Source organism: Centroberyx affinis, unplaced genomic scaffold (assembly GCF_046629955.1).
Source record: "Centroberyx affinis isolate AG114_WGS23_722 - 3 ecotype Tasmania unplaced genomic scaffold, CSIRO-AGI_Caff_v1 ptg003531l_1, whole genome shotgun sequence".
In the NCBI taxonomy this organism is placed as follows: Eukaryota; Metazoa; Chordata; class Actinopteri; order Beryciformes; family Berycidae; genus Centroberyx; species Centroberyx affinis.
In genome coordinates, this window is record NW_027281475.1 from 525,342 (window position 1) to 540,735 (window position 15,394).

Consider the following 15,394-nt stretch of genomic DNA (forward strand, 5'->3'; position numbering starts at 1 on the left):
AAATAGAGCAAAGCAAGGGCCATATTGGACTGGATTAAAATGAGGCTGTGACGATAATGCCTTAATGAAATTTGCATCAGACATGTTTTCAAATTAGTTTGAGTTCTTTCTAGGATTTGTCCTGAATTCTTGGATAATATTCTTATGCCGAATGGATTGGTGATGATACTGAGCAATATTTTTGAAATTATATATTTATGTCCATTCAAATCAGATTCATTTATGTAATGTAAAGGTTTCTATTATCAAATAGAAATCCGTTATCGGACATGTCCCCATTTCATGTGCTTCTTTCGTTTTTCCCACCAAATCTGGACCCTCCACAACAGCCTGTCCACAGTATTCAAACAAGTTCACCAATGCACGTGCCAATTCATATAATGATCCACGAACATAGTATGGACTAGAAAGTCAGTTTGATCTCTGCTTACTGAAATTGGACTGGCGTATTTGCCTAAACAAGAGCTGGATGATCAATTTGCAACATGTTTATGTTTGTTCTCTTGTCTCGTAAGCCTTTTATCAGTGGGCAGTGCCACTGCTCAGATCCCATCTTGTCAACAAATTGTAGTGGAAGAAAGAGGATATGATGCCATTACTACACCAGCCTGGAAAAGGCCAAAACAAAAACAGGCATTAAAGGACAATTCCAGCATTATTGGAGTTTTTGCTCATTTCCTGTTTTCCCTTGCTGTTTTACATCACTGTCGATCGTTTTCCAGCATTTTTATCACGTTATGAGATATTTGCTATTTCGTCGTAGTTGTTTTGAAAATGTAATATTTTGAAATAACTGCTGTGTAAATATTTAAAGGTACTCCCAGTAAAGAGGAAGGTGGAATTTTAAGACGAAATTTATTTTCTTAACTTTATTTTCTGTTCTGTGCGTCTTGCTTTGGTTCGTCTGTTGGCTTGAATGGGCTGTGATTGACAGAAGGCAATGTAACCACAGAGAATGTTAGCTATTGGTTAGTCATTGGTTGAAACTTTTATTTTGGAGAATTAAACATGGAAATCAGACAAGCAGAAAGTGGAAGTATGACGCCCCTGCTGTCTTGCCTCGGCTCTCACGGTGTTCTCGAATGCAACGCATTAATATGCAACAGTGAGCAGAACTTTTTTCAAAATATATTACTTTATTGCCTGATATTTGTGTTATGATGCTTTTCAAAACGCGATTGGCAGCCTCTCGTTCACAGTGAAGGATTACTTCTCCCAACCACATTTAAATATCCAGAGTTTTTTTCTGTGTCATTTGGAATTGAATGGGAGTGAATGAAACCAAGAGGCATGGCAATACCGATTTAAAAATATCTTATATCATAGCACATGCATGTACAAATTGTAAAAAATAAAAATTGCAAACTCATGCTAATCATGCTGGAATTGTGCTTTACACATGAGCTGTGACTGGGCTTGCCTTTATGTCTGATAGCGGATGTAGGTGTGCGTTTAGAAATACTATGACGCTGTTAATCAGTGGTTTGTTTGTGGTTATACTGATAAAATTGATGGGCTTATTGGAAAGGCTACTTGTGCAAAATTGTGTTGGATTATGGACATTGTGATGTTAACTTCTGTCAAGATTTAATCAAGAAGAAATTCATAAAAGTGCAGACTCGGCATGACAGATCAGAAAGTATGCCCAAGTCTTTGTTAGTATATTTCATACTTATCACTTACTTTCAGTATCACAGCTGTGGCTAAACGGTTGTGTGCTTCTCTCTGATTGCAGTGGAAACCACCTGGAGACTTTGTCTTTCTAACATTCTGTTTCTTTAATTAGTTCAGCAAGGCAACTTGGCCGCAGGTGCTGTTCCTATTGATTCTGTTTTGTGCGCAGAGTAATAAGACAAATAATGATAAAATACCGGGCAGCAGGCAGAATAAAGAATATATTTAAACTGATTAAAATTTTGAATGCTCATGGTTTCCATGTCTGCAGGGACAAAGTGCCATTATGAATAGTTTGGACCAGATCAATATAGTATGCTTGTAATAGAAATTCCAGATTTAAGAAGACACCCTCTGTATATATGCTGCTGCCTGAGGATTCATGGCTGTAGGACCATGTTTCCCGTAGGGGATCAAACTTGAAGGACACAGAGGACTGTTCACCCTTGAAAGTTCCCAATGAATTGTTACTTTCCATTTTTCCCATGCATGTAATTTCAGCAAAGCACTAGTGTCTTGTTCTTGAAATCCTGTTGTGATCATTGCTATTCCAGATGATCAAAATCCCTCTTATATCCTTTCATGCTAGATTGCCTTTTTCTCTCTTTCAGGCAGCTTTTCTGTTCTTAGCCAGGACACATGCTTCATCTTTGCTGCATAAACACTCGAGAAGAGACCAGAGTTTCAATGGGACGAATTAAAGCCTTTCTCCACTGTGGACGGACGAAACAAACACCCAGCTAATTCTGTTGATTAAAAGAAATTGAGTTTGTTGTCAGTGGAGATGTATTTGAGGCAGCGATTTGATTAGGAAGCTGTGCTTTTAAAATTGGTGTAATGATAATACCCGGTTTGATTGTAACAAATGCATGCTCACAGGCACTGAGCAGTAATCAGTCTTGCATTACCACTAGTTATTGTCCCTTCTATCCTGTACTCCACTTGGAACAATGCTGCATGTGGTGTGTCAACACACTAATGTTTTAGGGACCATTGACAATCATCTGGGCTCATTTATTTGGAAAGTATATTAATTAATGCGATTATAATTCACAAAGACATTTTGAATTGTGCTATAAAACATGATGAGGGTGATGGAAGTAGCAAATTAATGAACAAATTTGAAAGCACTAGAAATAGAAGAGGAATGTCAATCAAAAGACTTAAAAGCATAAAAGTGACACTTAATTTTACCTCTGAGTGGTTGAGGTTCCTGCACTTGCACCATTCTTTCTGATTCATCCTTTAACCTTATAACTAACCAATAACTAGCCTACAAATTTAATTTGTAAAAGGCTTGGATACACCTGTCTTATAAAATGTTCACTATTATATCAATCTGTGTGTACTGAAGTAAAATAAGGACAGCTTTATTGTTGCCAGCTCTGTGTTATGCTCCACTACAGAAACTTGACATTGACATAAATCATTGACATATCGATGTTATTACCTTCTATTCTGACAAACTATAAGCACAAGAAAACCTACTTAAAAATAAATTCCATTACCTTCATTTCAAATTATGAATACGCTGCTCTTTTCAAAGTGAATTTCCCAAACTGCAATATTTGGGAACACCTGTCTAATATAATGTACACATCAATCTCTGTTCACTGAAGTAGAACAAGGACAATGAACTGCCTGAACTATTGCCGGGTCTAGAGTATCTTCCAACACAGAAACTAAGAAGTTCTTTAAATACTAAGCCATCACAGCCGTCATTATCTATGTTTTTACCTTTCTGTTTGTAGAAGCTATAAACACAAACAAACCGACGTGGAAAAGTGAAATCTCTCTCCCTTCTTTACACTCAGACAATTACAACACGCAGACTTTTGCTCTCCTGGTCCATGAGGACTTGCATTACCTGGCTAGGCACATGAGAGCAACTCGTCAGACGAGCCGATAGCGAGAAAGGAAGTTGTGTTACAGCTCATACTACATCACTACATTAGCCAGGCAGTTCGCTGGTGTGTAACGAAGGCAGTATGCTGAATTCGTCATTAGCACCGATGTGCCAATAGCACAGGGGCTACTTCCTTCAAAGTTTCTGCACACAAGTTGTTTCTCAGTCCTCATCATCAGAGGTGGGGAGTGATTATCAGGGTGCCACAGCCACACGCCACACATATTTATCACAGTAAAGGAGATAATTGGCTGTGAAAACCAAGGGGCTAGGGGATGACAAATGAACCACGGGAATGAGATTACTTTTATAGCTTGTTTATAACCTTTGCAGGCAAATACATTTTTCAGGTTACAAATAAATTGATATATTCAAACTGAGACAGCCTGACAGAGATTTTTTCAAGTCGTTATGGATGTTTACTGGACTGGATATGTCCTTGTCATAAAGTGGATGGATATTCATATTATCCTCTCATTATAAGCCAGAAGCCTTTGGTGGCTGCATAATAGAAGTCTATTTTGTTTCAGAAATGGCAAAAAATCCTTTAAGCTAGAACTGTTACATAAAATGAGATGGAACTTTAATGAAATTGTGCCGCAATAGGATACAGCAAATAAACATAGAATATGAATAAGAATATAGCAAATGGGGTATTATTATGGAGGCAGGAATCATTGTACAGTCTCGCTCAGGATGTTGGCACAAAACAGCACACAACACTCTGTGTGCACCTTGAGGGAGAATGACAGCTCTCCGCAGAAGGGGTGGGAGGTGTTGTCTAAGATGGAGTTCACAGCATTTAACAAAAACAAATGGTTAATTTGACAGCTGTTGGTGAGGATGCAATTTATAATGGTGTGGACGTGAGCAGTAGTCTTCTGTAGAACACAGTATGTGTGTGTGTGTGTGTGTACTGAACGCTGAGACTGAATGCTGAATCCATAAATCCGTAATATTCTAGGCTCACATGCCAAAAAAGCTCAGAATTTCCAATATGGACCAATTATAATACTATTAAGAACAATGCGTCTGTGTAGAACCACAAAACCATTGTAGAACTGGTTGCTTATATATGGAATCATTAGGTGCTACAGTACAATCACAAATGGGATGGAATAGCTAATACAAAACAGTAATGAAGTGTTTAGAAATTCATGTGCTTCTCCTGAAGAATCTCTTTTGTCGGGAAGCATCTGCACAGCAATAGCTTGTGTGGCACTGGAAACTACCACTAGACAGAAGCTGCACTCCCTGGGCTGCAGTGGAGGACTAGCGCTTTGTTTTATCTTCTGCACAGAGCTCAAAGATGACACGCAACCAAAGAGAAGTCAAGGGCCATATTTTATGTCTCCTGCTTTGCCACAGGGATTTGTAAGCTCACAAGAGTGTAACAGAACAGTCTTAAACTTGCTTTACTGAGGTGAATGCAATTTGTCTGAGACGTACGACTCTACAATGCTGTGCTCTTTTCAGCAACAACAACACACTGTCAACTGAACCAAATTCCAGTATGTAGCCAACAAGTAAAATTACATCTTTTTATGTCCAAAAACAATGTTTGGAACTCTCTTGGCAATATTTAGAGCACCTGTCTTATGCAAGGTTACGTTTTTTTCAAGTAAGATATATGCATGTGATAACAAAAAACGGTTATTTAAGCATGCTGAGCTAGAGACTTAAAAATATTTTAATAACTGCATTAACTGTATAACTCAGATCTTAAATGAATACCCAGATCATTTGGGAAATTTGCTTTTTATTTTAACTACCCATAATGACTTGAAGTGTAAAGCAGTGCCTCTAAACATTAGATTAATTAGAAAATTACATAATTGAATAAATACATTAAAAAAACAACAACTCTAAACATATGAATATTTAGCTTTTTATACCCCTTGGATTTATTATTTATGAAAATAACAAATATAGTTTGCAAACTCGTAGTAGTCTTTACCTGGCAAAGTGCCCTTAGTAAAATAGACCAACAAATATAGTTTATTATATAGTTATGAAGGTTACAGTGGTTTTCTGTTTCTTTGTACAAGGGCATTTATTCATCACTAAGAGCAATGATGTTTGTGCTAAGTGTGCACAATGTCTCAGTATCAACAATGTAGCTATCCAGCTTTGTCTATTAATGACCCAAACAAGTTAAAAAGTTATCAAACATTCAAGGACCAAACTTTGCACAATATGCAGGTAGATTTTTTTTTAGAACTTTTTGTATAATCATTTGCCTCAATGCCTTTTGTTTCACCACTGGTGACTCGATGATTTGGTACATTAAAGTTTCAAACTGATGCTGCAGCTTCAGAGTAAAGGTGTTAACTTAAAAAACAACTATAGAGAGTCCACTGTGATGAAATTACATCTGAGAATTTTACCTTATCACTAAGAGCTGAACTCATGTCCTGGCTATTGATTATGCTGGACAGGTGGCTGTACATCTTTCTTTAACTCAGAAGTTCTTGTGTTGAGATTCTCAAACACAATAGAGTTACATTACCTGTATTTTTGTATTCACATCAGTATCTCAATGTCACAAAATGGAGCCATGTTAAACTTTTTGAAACATATTGTGTCTATGGGAGGAGTGCTACACTAGGCAATTTTGGACGTCGGTGGCTCCAAATGGCAGCAAGAGGCAACTGTTTGAAAAAGCTGAACTTACACACCCAGGAATCATATATTATCACGCCAGCTAACTGCACACAGCACGCTCGTGTTTACCAACCCCACTGCTCTTTCATCATTTTATACCAGAGGGACGAGACAGGTAAAATACCTAACCTTGATGAGTCCAGCTTTCTCTGGACGGAGTGCTCAGAGCAAGAATAAAGAACTTAGTATACGGTATGAAACAAAAACAAAACAAAACAATAAAATGTGCATATTCTAGTCACAACACTATACAATCGCCTAGTTAAAATTCAGCTGAATTCAGGAAAGTGAATCTCTGCTGAGGAGTTGGGAGCCTGCAATACAATTAAGAGATGTGCGATGAAGAGGCACACTTTAAGGCATTCCGTTCCACTCTTGTTCAGTTTTTTGTCTGAGGAGTGTTTACCATAATCAACCACAAAAGTCTCAGCAGTGCTGGAACAGCACTTGCCAGACATTTTGCAGTGCACGTGTTCTACGCATTAACAGGGACATCGTGAAATTGAAAAGTAGCTACCGTCTCTCTGGCAATTTCCCTTCGCTATGTGGACATGTTAATGTGCATAATTAACTAATCAGCTTATGCCAGCTGGAACACTTGGCAGCTCAGTCTGACAGCTTCAGCTTCTCTCTTGAAAACATCTTGAAAGATTCTGGTTCAATCTCCCTCTGTGTAATTTTATCTCCCGCCAGGCAAGAATAGGTTTAGCTTGGATAGTACCCAGTAGAGGTCCAGTGCTTGCTGTTTTCATTAGTTTTTACATTGTTTTGCCTACACAAAATGTCAATTATAAAGTATTTAGTCTGCCGAAAACTATACACTCAACTTGTTTATCAAATTACTCCTTTGAAATTATTCATTAAAAGTTTGTACTGTTTATTTCTTCGATGGACGTGACATCACTGAACGGAGCAAAGTGTGCTCTTTTACTCCATAATCTAAAATGATGGAAAACATCTCAATGTCTTGTCAAACAGACATGTTCAGGCAATGCAGCATGTCCTATGACTATGCAACAGCATGTCTAGCCAATCGATACAGCATTCTATGTAAAAGACCATCTTTTGGTGTATGTATTTAGGAGAAAAAAAAACATACAGCTCATATATTCATGTATTGGTGCAAATTAATACATTGACTTTTTTGAGTTTCATCTGTGTGCCTGGTATTAGTTTGTTTAGTTGCATGCCAATGCTTCAGCATCCAGTATGTTTAGTGGGCAGTACTGAACACAAAAGTGTTAAGCAGATTTTATCACGGTAAATGACTAGGATAAGCAGAATTTAATATTAATAATTTACATTGTCAGAGTAGGGTAAGAAATGTTTTCATGTTTACATGTATGCAACAAAAATGCATTTACTGCTTTTACAAAATCTACATTTCAGATAATGATTGAATTGTTTGCTAATTCTTTGCTGGATCTTGTCCCGTCCTCTGCATTGAAAAATTCAGTCTGATATTTGGAGTCCGAAAAGTGTTTCTCCACTGCTTCTCTGCACTGCATAGCAGTTGTCTTGATTAATTGGAATACTTAATTTGTCATTAAGTCTGATTAATTCCATGAATCTATCAGGTTTAAAGTCATTCAGTAATGTCATTGAGGATCAATTATTTGCCATGGCAACCAATGTGAAGAAGATGCTGAGTGTGGGAGTTTAACAAATGTGTATAATACCATCACCACATATTAGGACATGGCTCAATTACAACAACTGTAGCACAGTAAAGATGGAGAGCAGTGAAGCACTCTATATAAGTCATACTGTCTACTTTTCAAACACCAGATATAGTATAGGCCTGTGTGTACAGAGGAGGTCTTTGGCAGTGGAAGCCATTGATTTTCTCACTGCATCTGTATAGCATCTTCCTTCTCCTGCCGGCACAGCATGTAATATGAGACCACAAGTTTTCCTCTACCCACAGCAATCAATTTTGCTTAGCTGAGCTCCATGGCCTGGATGGGGCCTGCTTAAATACCTGTCTCCTCCAACACACAACCCTGCATACCCTCATCCTCAGCAAAAGGCTTTCAGCGTAATAAAAAAACATATCTGACTCAAGACCCCACCAATCTAATAACGGCCAGACAAGCCAGTGTGACTATAGAGCACTAACTGTGTCACTGCTAGGGAAGCGGCATGCAGGGACAGAGTGAAGTTGAAAGGCCAAGAAAGCAAAGAAATCACTTGCATCTTCGATTCATCCACATCTTCTATCTGTTTTACAGCTTGAAGTGAGAAATGATTTGTCATTCTAGAAGCAGCATTTACTGGCTCAAAAAAAGAAAAATCCAATATGTGAGGGTATATGTGAGGGTATAATTGGGCATGATTGAGTCTGATTGATATGCACCTTAACCTCGCTTGTCCTCTAGCAATCTCACATACACTCAAGATCAAATCACACTAATTGTTCAGCAGTCACACTGGAATATAAGCGTTCACTTAGACTTGTGTATTGTCCCTTTGAGGACACATTTTCAGCCATCAGTTACTGTAATGAAAACAAATGGATTGGTGACTGGTTGCACTGAGATTGAAAGCCTGAGCTGTAGCCAAAGATAACAGCTGAACACATCCAGCAGTTGAAGCAGTGTGGGTGGTTGCTTTCAAAAGGCTGGTATGAAAAAAAAAAGTGACTGTTTTTGGTGAACAATGGCACTAAGAGGTAGATTCTAAGTAAAGTTTTTAAGCAATAGTTATATTCAGCGACGTCACTGTACACATCAATGAAGTATTTTCTACATAAAATAGTTGAAATCCATTGCCATTGCATTACTGCTTTCACATCATTACAATGAGTCCCATGTCAGTCTCAAATCAAGTCTTAAGTCTAAATGTAGATTACCAAGTCAAGTCCATGTCATTATTGTCAAGTCTCAAGTCTAAATGTAGAACACCAAGTCAACTCAGAACAAAACAAAAGTCCAGTATCAATTTAGTCTCTTAAAGAAAACAAAATATCTAGGACTTTTCAATCCAATATCGTTTTTATAGTATAAAAACTTGGTAAGAGCATCATGAGTTTGATTTCCATAATCAGTGTCAATAAATTCAATCATTGCATACAAATTCAGAAAACAGATTTTAAATTATGCTGTCTGGTGGAACAAATCTCATAACTTTCAATCTAAGTCATTTACACAAACACAAGATCTTTTGTCAAGACTTTAGAAAGATTTTCAAGTCAAGTCTCAAGTAGTCTCTTCATGCATCAAGTCAAATCTCGCTCACTGATTCGCCCACAGACAACCTCCTACCTGTAGCCACTGCGACTGGTCACTGTGTCCAGCTGTCCAAGCGTTGACCTTGCCCTGCTTGTCCAGCCGGGCCTTGCCTGGCTCCCAAGTGAACATGTCCATGTTCAGCGTCCTGAAGATGCTGGAGGCCGTCACCTGGTAGTCCTGGATGTGGCCCGACTTCATTCCCATTGGCTCAGAGCAGCCTGGCGCAAACAAAACAATGCAGATTGTAACGGCATTTCTTCTAACCTCCCTGACTATACAACCTCAACACAATAAGTACATTCTCTATGTTGTTATTGCATAATCAATATAACAAATAGAGTATAATACAACTGGGAAGGAGGCACACTGTATTTTTCAAACCATATCACAACATATATTTAGTTGTGTGTGGATGAAACAGAAAGACAACTCGTGGACTCAAGACAACTCTCAGACTTCTGACAACTCACACACTCATGGTGACCCACCTGTTAGCTCACATCCCAGCAGCTCCATGCGCAAAGTGCAGTGCCTCCTGCAGACTTGGGGGTAGATACGCACATACTGGGCCTCAATAGGAGGGGTGAAGGAGTTCGCCGATGGAGCATTGTTATCGACATTTCCTCTGAAAATCTGGTGCAGGAGATGACATAACAGCACATGGGAGGGAGGTGGAGGTGGAGGGAATGGTGGAGGGAGGGGGGGGGGGGGGGTGGACAGGATAGAAGAGCAGATCAGTTCTGACGCTGTCTCTAGTGTCTACTCCACACTCAACAAATTGCTGTCATTCAAGGTCAATGAGCTAGAATTACAGGGAAAAATAGACAATTTCTCGCACCATTTGAGTCCATAATTTATACGCACACTGGTGTGTTTTAAATTAGTGGTCCAATTATATAGCTATACCTTCTGGAGTGTTTTATCCAAATGACCTGAGATAGTGTCTGACAGGACTGTCTGATGTGAGTGAGTGAGTGTGTGTGTGTGTGTGTGTGTGTGTGTGTGTGTGTGTGTGTGTGTGAGTGAGTGAGTGAGAGAGAGAGAGAGTGTTTTATGGAATACAGGCAATAGGAGCTGTCACTGGATGGCAATAGGTCAACCACATAAAAAAACAACAAAAAAAAACCTTACAGGCGGGGCCTCATAGATCAGGGGTCAGGAAGTGTGATTACTTCAAACACTCTGGCAGGTCTTACAGGTATTTGCTCCTGTCCACTGTTGCAGTCATAACTTCAATTTCCAAAAAAACAACTGTACACACTCAGACACACGCATTCCCGCTTTCTGCATGTCCCTTTTGTATAACTAGTATAACAACAAACTAAAAAAAAAAAAAATGCACAAGAGACAAGAAAATAAATAGAGATCACAAGTCCAAGATCCTTGTGCAGAGTCATTGATCCGGGGAATACATCTGAGCGGAAGTTTGGAGGTCGGGGTCATTCGGAGCTCGGCCAAATGGAGGACAGCCGTGGTTTGCTGTCAGAAATGATAGAATGCTTGGTGGCCTATTTGGTGGCCGTTTATCCCCAAATAGTATAAAAATTCAATCTAGAAGTCATAAAAGTGGAGGGGGGTAAGGGGCAGAAAGATGGGCCCGGTGTGTGCTAGCTAATTAAAAAGCCATCTCATCATGTCCTCCACCCTGCCCTTGACTGAGCGCGCAGTCTCCAGTTGCTGTGTGTGTGCGCACATGTGTGTGTGTGTGTGCATGTTTGTTCATGTGTGACCGAGAGAGAGGCCAAAAAGGAAAGAGTAGAGAGACATAATGAGTGTGTGTGTGTGTGTGTCTGTGTGTGTGTATGCCCACATGTGTGCGCCTCACCATATCCTCATCTGTGCCCTTGACTTTGTATGTTCTCCAGGTCTTCCCGTCGTCACTGGAGGCTACTTTGTAAGACTTGACGTACTCTGGGCTGCCGATACGCTTTGCACCCTGGGTAATTAGGCCTGTGACCCTCATTCTCCTCTGCAGGTTTATCTGTGGAAGAAAAAAAAGGCAAAAACCAAAGAAATTACTTCTTTATTCTGAGATAATATGAATGTGTGTGTGTGTGTGCGCGCGCACGTGGGCGCACGGGAGGGGATGGCAGTGTGCACGTGCAAGTCATGGGGATCAGTTCACCCCCCTTGTATCGTTTCTGTCAGGGCCATCCATCTTATTCAGAAAGCCTGTGATCGAATGGAACATTTAATCAATCCTCATGCTCCAGATCCAGTCTGTCAGCCCCGTGCGGACTGTCAATACGCTGCCGATGTAAAGCGCCTCAGAGAGCCAGGGGGAAGAGGGTGATGTGAGGAAGAGGAATGTGATGAATGCTTAGATAGCGCCCGCTTAGCGCACACAAAGCACGCTCATCAGTGTCGGAACTCTGTGGATGCCTGAATGTAAGTGTGCTTTGTCATGGTTTTCAATGACGGCGCACTCTTATAGAGTACCCCATTGTATCCACTTCAGCAAGATCCAAAACACACCTTTTAGTGCTTTATCCATGCCACTCGATTGAGAACAATTTTACACTCTCAAGATAACAACAGTTTGAACTGAACATGGGCGATCATTTACTTTGAAGGTCTTATGCTGACACTTCATTATGTTTGGAGATTTTGCTATCATTGGAGCAACTACGTTTAATGCATGTTTTTGTGTTTACATTTCAGGACACTAAAGTATTACATAGTCACAAGTGTAAATTTACAGTTGCCAGATTGTAAATTTCCTCCGTTGGCCCTTAAAAATGTGCAAATATCCAATGCAAATGGACTTTCTCACCCTGGTATATTACTGGTGAACTTGAGAGAGAAAATGTAGTGTGCTTGTTTAAAGAATGAGAGCGGATTCAGAGGATTATTATTTTGAATAGCTCCACATGAAGACAGCTCACTTCACTGTAATATTGTGAAGCCTGTGGTGACTAAGGAGCGGCGCTGTGCTGGGCGACACACACACACACACGCACACACACACACACACACACACACACACACACAGCCTGTTCCTAAAATGAATATTCATACTGACAAAAAGTAGGCCAAATTAACGCAAGGCAATTTTAGTGTCATTATACTGTAACACATCTGTAATGGTCTCTGACAAAGAAGATAATGCAAATAAACTGTGATGACAATTATTCATCGGTTATTTCGGCACCATATTCACACCATGCTGCTTCATTCTTAGATATAATACTTCGGCTCATCTAGTTCACCCTCTGTCAAAGTATAAAAACACAGCTGTTTAGTGTTCCATAGCTAAGGAACAGAAGGGCAGCGGTAATACAGTATTGAGTGAGTATAAAGTGAAGGACCATTAACCTGGAATGGTTAAAAAATGTAAAAAAAATAAATTAAAAAAAAAGGAAATCCACACAAAAAAAAGAAGTAAATTACTCCTATGATTTTTGAATTTTTTGTGGGATTTGCACTTGCACCGCCCACCTGCTCAGACCAGGTCAGAAGTGCATGGTGCGCTTACCAACCCTTTTTGTGGCTGTAATGTTGGCCAATTTCAAATCCAACAAAACATTGAAACAGTGTGGTGCAGAGCGCTGCGTTTAAAGGGAAGGAAAAGAGGCGATTTGATTGGTCATGATGAAACCAGCCCCTACTACACCTACTGATAATGTATTCCTCCTAACCTCACACAACTGCACTGCAGGTGCACCGCTGGCCATGAAATTACCAAACATTTGCACCATGCGCCATTGATTCCCGAAAATGGTGCCCTATATTTGTGATCATACACAAGTCTTTCCTAAAGCTAGAAACCAGAAAGCTCAGACTTACTGGTGACATCATCAGACACTGGAGCTGATCCACTAGCAATTCAATTTAACTTTATTTCAGACACATAGGTCCATATCAGCAAAGAAAGAGAAATATAAAAAGTACAATACGAGGACACAACAGCACAGAAATCTGTACGAGATCATGGCAGTTCACAAGTCCACAAGTGATTAAAACACATACAGACATTTGTTCCAATGTTTCCAAAAACAAGAGGAATACCTTGTGTCACATTGTGTAGGCTCAGTTAAAGCCATTATGATTACATTTTTTGAATCAATTAGCCGACACATAAATTTATACATGAAATTCCTCAACACAGCATGAAAGGTGGGAACATTGCTAGTCACAAACATATGAGTTGCATTTGTCCATCTTGGGAGCTTAAGCAAGATTCTGAATGCATCATTAACTGCCACCTGAAGCTTTCTCATTTTTGCTTTACTATAACTGCACCACAGGTGGGCTGTATAGAGTGGAGTACAGTAGGCTTTAAAAAGAGCTATTGTAACATCATCTGTACACATGAAATTTTGTGCATACAGTTTGCAACACTGGCGCACATCGTCGTCATCACATAAATCATTCCTGATGATATGACCCTTCTTACTTCTTACATCTTACTTTGTTCTTACTTTGAATGTAGGAAAATTTTGCTTCTGATCCTCCTTGGTTTTAGCAATCACGACAACACTCTTTTTAGAGTTAAATTTAATGTCATACTGCACACCATAACTTGAGCAGACTCTAAGCAGTTGCTGTAAGCTAGCACTATAGGGCGTCATCAGTGTACACCAGATGGTTAATAAGACTATTCCCCACTATACATCCAGTCTTACACTCTTTTAGCTTTTTAGAAAGATCATCCATATAAAGGTTGAAGAGAACAGGTGACAGTATCCCACCTTGTCGGACCCCATTGGTCACTAGGAAGGGTGCAGATATACTCTTACTCCATCTAGCTTGCATGGTTTGATGCGAATACCAAAAATGCAAGATCCTTATCAAATATGGAGGGACCCCTCGCTCTTGTAGTTCAACAAATCATTTACCATGATTAATTCGGTCAAATGCTTTGGACGCATCAAGGAAACACATAAATATTGTAGTGTTATGTCTTCTATACTTACTAACAACTTCCTTCAATGCATATATACACAAATCTGTGCCGTGTTTATTTTTAAAACCAAATTGATTGTCAGTGGTTATTATGTTTTCTTGAAGCCTATCCAAGAGAATTCTTTCTAATACTTTGGAAAGTAATGATTGGAAGTCTAACTGGACAATGTGACCATATCCAGGATGGTTTTCTGGGGACATGAGCACATTTTCCAGTGCAGGCAATTTGCATATTAAATATTTGAGTGTAAAAGCTCATGTGAGCCCACAAAGTCACTCTCTCCTTTTCTGTTAATGGAACAGCTCTAAGCTGTGTCTCCTGAGAACCATAGATTACAGTACTGGCTCTTATGGATCCAGAAGAAGAAAAAGACTTGTTTATGTTCACCCATCTTGTCTGGACTGTCAAAGATCACTGGAATAGTCTATAATGATTTCGGGGTGGATTTCAGCTCCAATTTCCATTCCTAGAGACATGACTCAATTATTTTTTCTACATACTTAAACCAACATATCAAGTCAATTATCCACAAGGACCCCTCTTAAGAGTTTCAGAGCTGCAATGACTCACACTTACACACTCTTTATCATTCACAGCATTTCTTGCTTCTCTCAATTTCCTCCATAGAGATAGATACTTCTCTCGCTAATTAGAAGCACTGTCACTAAAAGGCCACTGCCTGGGTAATTGGGGTGATCCTTCACATCTTTAATGACCACTCACAAACACGCCTCTGTCACTTCAGTCCCAACAGTGATGCATTTATTTGTTTGAGGGAGGCATTATTGGCAACATCTGTCATCTATAGACCTTTGTCTACACACCTTTATTTGTCAGTTTGTGGGAAATTGCCTTGAGACAAATCACACAAAAACATGCAGAATGGCACATACACATAGGGATAAGCATGTCGGTAATTTTCCACATGCTTGGTTGATGCTCTATCTTTATGCCGTAAGTCAATTCTGCACATTTTGTGAGGAATCGTACCCAGGGACAAATAGAATAAACACA

The 15,394-nt window shown here is 39.5% G+C and overlaps 1 protein-coding gene across 1 annotated transcript in view; it reads right to left on the reverse strand.

The window, feature by feature from the left end:
• LOC139661469 (EGF-like repeat and discoidin I-like domain-containing protein 3) overlaps positions 1–15,394 on the reverse strand; it is a 133,769-nt gene that overhangs the window by 24,001 nt on the left and 94,374 nt on the right. The window contains exons 6-8 of the mRNA XM_071539907.1: positions 11,300–11,455; positions 9,963–10,107; positions 9,508–9,692 (exon numbers count right to left, since the gene is read on the reverse strand). Of these exons, the coding sequence (XP_071396008.1) occupies positions 9,508–9,692; positions 9,963–10,107; positions 11,300–11,455 (486 nt within the window). The remainder of the gene's footprint in view (positions 1–9,507; positions 9,693–9,962; positions 10,108–11,299; positions 11,456–15,394) is intronic.